Here is a 9,182-nt window from a genome sequence, read left to right as displayed (position 1 = left end):
GAGAAAGGCAAATCAAAACCACAATGAGATACCATCTCACGCCAGTCAGAATGGTGATTATTAAAAAATCAGGAAACAATAGATGCTGGCGAGGCTGAGGAAAAATAGGAATGCTTTTACACTGTTGGGAGTGTAAATTAGTTCAACTATTGTGGCAGACAGTGTGGCGATTCCTCAAAAATCTAGAACCAGAAATACCATTTGACGCATGCACACGTATGTTTATTGCAGCACTATTTACAATAGCAAAGACTTGGAACCAACCCAAATGCCCATCAGTGATAGACTAGATAAAGAAAACGTGGCACATATATGCCATGGAATACTATGCAGCCATAAAAAAATGAGATCATGTCCTTTGCAGGGACATGGATGAAGCTGGAAGCCATCATCCTCAGCAAACTAACACAGGAACAGAAAACCAAACACTGCATGTTCTCACTCATAAGTGGGAGTTGAACAATGAGAACACATGGACACAGGGAGGGGAACAACACACACGGGGGCCTGTCAAGGGGTGGGGGCCAAGGGGAGGGAGAGCATTAGGAGAAATACCTAATGCATGTGGGGCTTAAAACCTAGATGACGGGTTGATAGGTGCAGCAAACCACCATGGCACATGTATACCTATGTAACAAAGCTGCACATTCTGCACATGTATCTCAGAACTTAAAGTAAAATTAAAAAAAAAAAAGAAAGAAAGAAAAAGAAAAAGAAAATGCCGTCCGCGCATATCTCTCAGGAGCATAGGAAGGGCTGTGAACCAAAAAGCCAGGGCGTGGTCGCCCCGCCCACCGGCCGCTACATCACCACCCCTCTCGCCGCTTTCAAGCGCGGAGATTGGCTGTAAGCAAGAAAGAGCCCCGCCCCTAGTCTTATGACTCGCACTGAAGCGCCGATTCCTGGCTTTTGCAAGGCTGTGGTCGGTGGTCATCAGTGCTCTTGACCCAGGTCCAGCGAGCCTTTTCCCTGGTGTTGCAGCTGTTGTTGTACCGCCGCCGTCGCCGCCGTCGCCGCCTGCTCTGCGGGGTCATGGTGTGCTTCCGCCTCTTCCCGGTTCCGGGCTCAGGGCTCGTTCTGGTCTGCCTAGTCCTGGGTGAGTTGTCGGGCCCTCCCGATTAGTCTGTCCGCCTGGGCCCGGGGCACCAGTTCAAAGCTACAACCTGAAAGACTGGTCCGAGGGGGAGGGGGTTGAGAGGCTCAGCAGCTAACACTGGGCGGCGGCGGCGGTTGGCCCGGGGAGGCAAGCGGTGACCTAGAGAAGGCCTGACCGACGGATGGCGGGGAAGAAGGGCCCAGGAGAGTAAGAAGGGGCCGGTAACGGGGGGTGGACGCCGAGGGAGTAGGCTGGGAGGAGTGAAGCGTGGAGAGGGTCAGGGTGGAAAGAGTAACTTGGGGAAAACACTGAGGAGTGAGCGTAGGAGGGTGGTACATGCAGATTTTGGGCGCCAGAGACAATTAGGAGAGTCTTGGTTTGCTGAGATCAGGGAAGAGTTTTGAAGATGGTGGAAAAACTATGGGGTGAGATAGGAAATTAAGAGAGAAGACCATGCCTGCCTGGAGTAGCTTGGGAGAAGTGTGTGGGTGGGGGACAGATGGGACAGATAGGACAGTAGAGCCTGAGGGGCAGGGGCAGTGACAGGGTTGGGCATTTTGAAGGTTGGAATTTGAGACTGTGAAGAAAGGGTGATTCAAGCGATTAGGAGTGATGCTGGGTTTGAGTTTGGTAGTCATAGTTTTAAGGGCGAGGGAACCTAAGGTAGCTGGGGCAATTTCCAGGAAAGAAAACTTGGACCCAACCTCTGGAGACTAAGGGGTTCGGGGGGAACTTTGATGGGGAGTGCACATCTGACTTGGAGGTATTGAGGATGTCGATTTTCTCCCAGTTTTGCTACTTCCTCCCAGCCAGACGCTGACAAAAAAATCCCCAGACGTTTCAGTTAGGAGGGCCTCCCAGATGTGAGGTTTTGGGGGTGGAGTATTTGAGTTTGGTAGACTACCTCTTTGCCTTCAGAGTTTCTTCTTTTCTTTCTTCCCCATCACACAGCTAGCCTATTACCTCATATTTTGGGGGTACAGGGAGCAGGTAGACAACTTGCTAAGGATTGGGTTGTTACCAGGGCCTAAGAATGGCTGGATGGGGCTGGGCGTGGTGGCTCATGCCTGTAATCCCAGCACTTTGGGAGGCCGAGGTGGGTGTATCACCCGAGGTCAGGAATTCAAGACCAGCCTGGCCAACATGGTGAAACCCCGTCTCTACTAAAAATACAAAAATTAGCCGGGCGTCGTGGCACATGCCTGTAATCCCAGCTACTTGGGCGGCTGAGGCAGGAGAATCGCTTGAACCCAGAAGGCGGAGGTTGCAGTGAGCCGAGATTGCGCCATTGCACTCCAGCCTGGGCGACAAGAGTGAAACTCTGTCTCAAAAAATAAAAATCAATCAATCAATAAATAAATGGCTGGGTGAATGTTCACTGATTGTGTTGTGCCCTAATAGGCAGTGGGTCCCTAACAACTTTAATGCCTAAAAGTGAACTTTGACTAAAGTGTCTCTTCCTGACTTTGATTCATGCTGTGCTTGTTGCTACCCACCTGCTCTTGCTATTTGTGACTTAATAAAATAACATAAAGAACAGACCCAGATGGGAGTGGGGAAGAAATAGACATATTAGGGGTCTGAGAAAGCAGTGAGAGGTATACATTTTGTAATTCACATTTCAGTAGAATGAAATCAACACCCTGGAATAGTGATTCTCAACCAGGGGACATTTGGCAACATCTGGAGACATTTTTGATTGTCACAACTGGGGGATTGCTTTTAGCATCTAGTGGGTAGAGGCCAAGGATGCTGCTAAACATCCTGACTAAGCACAGGGCAGCCCCTGACAACAAAGAATTATCTTCCTGAAAATGTCAATGGTGCCAACATTGATAAATCCTGCTCGAAAACCATAGTATTGGAAGGGTTCTTGATTATCTAATTCAGTGACTCTCGAGGACCTTTTCATGCGTCTGTGAAATCAAAACTTCGGAATAATGTTAAGAAGGTATTTGTCCTTTTCTGCTGGGCACAGTGGCTCACGCCTGTAATCCCAGCACTTTGGGAGGCTGAGGCGGGCGGATCACCTGAGATCAGGAGTTCAAGACCAGCCTGACCAACATGGTGAAACCCAGTCTCTACTAAAAATACAAAAATTAGCCGGTGTCGTGGCACATGCCTGTAATCCCAGCTACTTGGGAGGCCGAGGCAGGAGAATCGCTTGAACCCAGGAGGCGGAGGTTGCGGTGAGCCAAGATTGCGCCACTGCACTCCAGCCTGGGCAACATGAGCGAAACTCTGTCTCAAAAAAAAAAAAAAAAAAAAAAAAGAAGTTATTTGTCCTTTGTCCTTTTCACTCTCATCCTCTCACCAGTGTACAGCAGAGTTTTCCAGTGGCTACGTAACATGTGATGACCTCACCACTCTGATGTTCTTATATTTTATTCATTTCTCAGTTTTAATTTCTAATACTGTAAATACCAATACATATGACTCACATAAACCTCTGTGAAGTCCTCAGTGGATAAGAAAGTAAAGGGGTCCTGACACCAAAACTTTGGGAATCCCTGATATAGTCCAACTGTTCACAGCGTGCAGGAAACTCTTCTGTAGCACTTCTGAAAGGCGGCCTTGAGGCAGGCTTTGCTTGAATACTTAATTGGAAGCCTTGACTGTACCTTGGAGCACTTACTGAGGGCCAACTGACCCTAAGAAAGGATTGTTTACAATGGAAAGTACCTTATCAGTGACTAGAACACATCTGACCAAGGCATCTGTTAATCAGTAGTTCCCTGCCAATTGAATCTGTGCACAAATACAACACTGTTATTGTTTTGGGAAAGTGAAAAAAATAATAGTTGTCCTACTTGTTGGCTTTCATGTCATTAAATTTTTTTTTGTTTTTTAATGAAAGCTTTTTTGTTTTGTTTTTACAAAAGCAATGCTTACTCATTGCAGAAAATAAACATGCAAAAAGAAGCACATAAAAGAACCCATCAGCTCATCTGCTAGTTTGCCATTTATTGATCAGGACTAACTAGATTCTTCCTCTTGGAAAATTTCCAAGATTGATTCCCTCCGCCTCCAAGTTCAGAGCAGGATTTGGAAAAGTAAATATTAATAATGAACCTAGATCTGATTTTTAAGAGGTTCCAGGATGAAATAGAAACCATTTTTCTATACAGCTGCATTTTCTGATGGCTCTTGGTTCAGTGTGGAGCCCAAAGTCCTCCCATATAGCTTTTTCTGTCAAGAATTTAGCAGTTGCTTGGTGGGTTTTGCACAAGTTACTTTTCTATATCAAAATGGATACCAATAATAGGTTTTTGAAAACTTAATAAATATTTGTAAAGTACCTAATATGTAGCTAAATCAATAAATATTTGTAAAGTACCTACTATGTAGCTAGAACTGTGCCTGGGTACTGTACGGAGTGCCAATGAAGGAGGACCTGTCCTAAATTTATAGTCTTATTAGCATTAGTGCTCTAGCTGTGCCAGTTTGACTTTGTAACTTTATAACTCTATCCCAGCTTCACCCGTAACCTTTTAAAAACAGCAGCTTTAGAATAAGTACAGAAAAGGATTCTTAGAGGCTATATATTGGTCTTTTTCATAGAGATTAAATTATGCTGGTGTTTATTTGGATGAATTGTAACTGACCAGACAACTTTCCGAAGAGAAGCTATATGATTTAGAGGTGTTATAAAGTGGATAGTGGGTGAAAATCCTTTCTTTATATAATTGCCTAATTATGGTCCTTTTGTGATATCATAGATTTCAGGATTCTTCTGTGGTTATTGATTCTTATAACTAGCTTGACTTCTGTTTTTTGGTTTGTTTGTTTTTTTAGGGTTCAGAATTTTTTTTTTTTAGGTTTGAGTCTTTTCTGGGTGGGAAAAACCTCACAGAAATATTCTTAGTGTATGTTACTGGTAGGAGCCTCTCCCTTCCACACGTTTACTGAATGCCTATTGTGTCCCAGCCACTATATTAGGTGAAAGGGACAGAGGAATGGATAAGACAGATGAGGTTCCTGCTCTCATGGAGCTTACATTTTAATGGGAGAAGAAAGCTCAACCGATAAATAATATAATGTCAGATAGTGATAAACACTATGAAGAGGCCGGGCATGGTGGCTCACGCCTGTAATCCCAGCACTTTGGGAGGTCAAGGTGGGCAAATCACCTGAGGTCAGGAGTTCGAGACCAGCCTAGCCAACATGGTGAAACCCCATCTCTACTAAAAATACAAGGGCATGGTGGCCAGCACCTGTAGTCCCAGCTACTCGGGAGGCTGAGGCAGGAGAATTGCTTGAATCCAGGAGGTGGAAGTTGCAGTGAGCCGAGATCATGCCACTGTCCTCCAGCCTGGGGGACAAGAGCAAAACTCTGTCTCAAAACAAAACAAAACAAAAACACTATGAAGAAAATTACACAGGTAATGAGAAAGGAGAATGAGTAGATGATAGGAATGGGTGATGGTGGATGATCCTTCTTTATATTATGTGGTCAGAGGGCCTTCCATTATCGGGTGACATTTGGGCAGAGACCTGGGTGTTGGCAGGAGGCCAGCCATGTGACCATCTGGGGAAATAGGAATAAATCTTATCATTTGCAAAATCTTAGGTTACTAGCCTATTTTCCACTCTTTTTTGTTTCCCCCTAGTTTTAGTCAAGTCTCTCCTATGGTAGCAGTCTCTAAGAGCAGAGACTATCTTATGTACTGTTACTTCCCATTGCCTACCTAGCATAGGGTCTGGTACATGGTTAACCCGTAGTGAATTTTTGTTGAAGATATTCATTGGTGGGCACTAGGGATATGGTGGTAAACTAGACTCATTTAGTCTCCTTTTTCTTCCATGAATTTTAAATGATGTTTTGCAAGAAGTTCTTTTGGATTGAAAACTTCAAGATCAGTGCTAAGCAGTACGGATAATTATACAGTAATTTACTAACGTATAATCCCATATAATAATGCTAGTCTCTTACCTGTACTCCTTCAGATATACCTCCATAGTCTTGAAGGGGGTAATATGGAGAATTAGGAGTTCCTTGGTGAGGAGAGTTAGGTTTTCACAAAGTTAGGTTTTCTCTGAGAGAAAACAAGCACTAAGATTTTTCTATAGGCTTAACACATTTCATTTAACTGATAACTTTGATTTCGAGGTTCTGCCAAATTATTCTAGTTATAATAGAGATACTGTAAAGGACTGAAAAATTCTGAACCCTAAAAAAAAACAAACAAAAAAAAAACAGAAGTCAAGCTAGAAGATAAGAAAGGACAGGCTTGTTAGTTTGTTAGTCATTGATTATCACATCTGATAGGGTTATAGATATTCAAATATGTCCCAAATACCAGATTAGTTTGTTAGTCATTGATTATCATATCTGATAGGGTTATAGATATTCAAATATGTCCCAAGTATCAGATTATCATATCTGATAGGGTTATAGATACTCAAATATGTCCCAAAAGAACAGCTTTCTTCCCCTATATCTTTGGGTAGATTTTGTCTATAACCAAGGATTATTTCGTAGCACTGGAGCTGATTTAAATGACCCTTGATGCAGGAAGGCTGCTCTTCTTTCTGTAGTGCAAAAGCATTCTGATCATAATTTCTTATTAAAGTGATCAGAGATCCCCTCAGACCCAAAAGGATACTTTATAAGTACTTGTTGGTATCCTGCTGTGCATTGTGAAAGAATTCTGGAGGTGTGCCAAACACTGCTCAACAGTAAGCACTTTCCATTAGTTGAGTAGTGTTGAATCTTGTTTCCTTACCCACTCTTTGGCCTTAACAAATTAAGTCATTTTATAGCTTAAAAACATATTTTTATTAACTTTTAATACTCTTTTTCATGTGTTCAACATTCTTACTTTAAAATCATATTGCTTTTCTCCATTAAGAAACTTACCAAAAGCAAGGGTATAAAGTAACTGAATGCAATGAGTGTACCTATTATTAGGAATTATAAAGGAGAAACAGTTAATCTGACTTAAACTTGTAGGAAAACCATCACTCTGAATAGAAAACAAAGATAAATAGGTACCGTATGCCTCTGTGTCCTGTATTTTAAAAAGACCTTTTGCTCAACATCATTCTAAATTCATGAGTTTGAGGACAAGAGTCCAGAATTTAATATGATGAAAGTAAACATAAAGCTAAAACTTGGGAAGGTTCCCTTTAGGTGCTGTGTTTACTAAAAAGGAGACTTGTAAATTGGTATCTAACTTGTTTGGCAAATTTCTTTTAGCTCTGAAGGGTTTATATGCTTTCAAAGAACCTATTGGAGAAATATGCACTATAATTCTAAACAAGGGTAACTTGCCCAAAGTCTCACAGCTAGGAAGTTGGACTGCCAGATTTGAGTTCTAGCTCTTCCACTCCAGGAATGGGGACTCTTAATCACTTCATTATATAATCAATCCATTATATCTTGGATCATTGTTTGGTTTCTTTTTATTGGTTTTGTTTTATTGCTAGCATTACGTTCTTCCCCCACCCCTAATTTTGTGTGTTTATGTTTTCAGCTATACTTTGGGTCAAATAGACTTGCAAAAACCTAGCCACTTTTTGCAGTGTCATACACTTGGGGAAGTAAGGTCTGTGTTCTCTGTGAGAGGGTTTTTTGGGTTTTTTTGTTTGTTTGTTTGTTTGTTTGTTTTGACAGGGTCTTGTTCCATTCCCCCGGCTGGAGTGCAGTGGAGTGATCTTGGCTCACTGCAACCTCTGCCTCATGGGCTCAAGCGATCCTCCCATGTCAGCCTCCCGAGTAGTTGAGACCACAGGCATGCACCATCACACCCAGCTATTCTTTTGTATTTTTAGTACAGATGGGGTCTTGCCATGTTGCCCAGGCTGGTCTTGAACTCTTGAGCTCAAGTGATCTGCCCCCCTTGGCCTCCCAAAGTGCTAGGATTACTGGTGTGAGCCACTGCCCGGTCAAGGTCTGCATTCTAAAAGAATTTACAAATGACCTTTTTGGAAAACAGGATTGAGAGGATATTTGACTTTGAGAACGGTTGATTTTGAGGCATACCTTTTTCTTTTATTTAGAGAATAAACTCTCAGCTCTAAAATTACACGCTCTAGAATATATTCATATATGGTTTTTTAATGTCATAAAGCCTTTTAAAAATTGGGTATTGTAAAATCAAACACAGCAATAAGGATGGAAATTGCTTGCTAGATACTTTTTAACAAAGTGTAAATATTTCAACTGTAAACTTACCTTTTGGGAAAAGCTCTGTTCCTAGCTTGACATCCATGTCAAAATTTATTGAAGTGAAATCCAACATGGGGTTTGAGGGAATATCCAGAAGACTGATATGTTCAAGATTTGGAAGAGCTAAAGGACTGCCCTCTCTGTAATTAGATTAAGCTATGTTTTGGGTCCCTATTGCAGTGTGTTTTCACCTTGATATAATTAATCAGTATTTATTGAAAATCTAATATGCATTCAGCACTACTTGGAATGATAGGAGATAGAGGAAAAGTAATACACATGGTGTCCCCTACCATGACACTCATGATAGATGACATTCATATAAAAGACACACTGCTAGGGGTTGTGGGATACATCAGATCATCTGATCAAGGGAGCATACTGGAGTTCAAACGAGTGACAGAAATGTTATCTAAAGGGAATCTTGAATCTATCCATATATATCATTCATTCACAGACTTGGTACTTTTTTTATTAGTAACAAATTACTTACTGTATACTATAATTTACCATGGCACGCCGGTTTGTTATGAAGTGACAGTTGAAAACTGCTGTGTTGGAGCTTATGACAGTAGGAGGGACAGGATTTACTGCTATAAAATAACTGAATAATTCAGGATAATGTAAAATATACTGAAATGGGATATGCATTATTACTGCTCCTTGAGGGCTTTTATAGTCAGGGAAAGCTTTGTGGAGAAAATGGCTACTGAAAAAACAGATAGCATATCAGCCCAGGTTCTTAATTGCAAGGAAGAGAAATACAATCTGATTGATTTTAAGCAGAAAAGAATTTATTAAAAAGAACTGGGATATAATGCATACCCTTTGGCCCCACAGTTTCATTCCTAGATATACAGCCAACATACACGCATACATGTGTTTACTAATATGTGCAAGAATGTTTGCAGCAGT

General features: G+C 41.8%; 1 protein-coding gene across 3 annotated transcripts in view; it reads left to right on the top strand.

Annotated features, from left to right (window-relative positions):
* Window positions 1-617: 617 nt before the first annotated feature.
* Window positions 618-9,182, top strand: part of LAMP2 (lysosomal associated membrane protein 2) — a 43,430-nt gene continuing 34,865 nt past the window's right edge. Inside the window, exon 1 of one of the 3 annotated variants that reach the window (XM_003823141.5) lies at window positions 618-1,096. In XM_003823141.5, coding sequence (XP_003823189.1) covers window positions 1,033-1,096 — 64 coding nt within the window. In that variant the 5' untranslated portion in view covers window positions 618-1,032. The remainder of the gene's footprint in view (window positions 1,097-9,182) is intronic. The other 2 variants (XM_003823139.5, XM_003823140.6) reach the window with 2 other exon arrangements.

The sequence above is a fragment of the Pan paniscus genome, chromosome X, assembly GCF_029289425.2.
Source record: "Pan paniscus chromosome X, NHGRI_mPanPan1-v2.0_pri, whole genome shotgun sequence".
Classification (NCBI taxonomy): Eukaryota; Metazoa; Chordata; class Mammalia; order Primates; family Hominidae; genus Pan; species Pan paniscus.
Note: the sequence above shows the minus strand (reverse complement) of the source record. Positions and strands in the feature narration are given on the sequence as shown.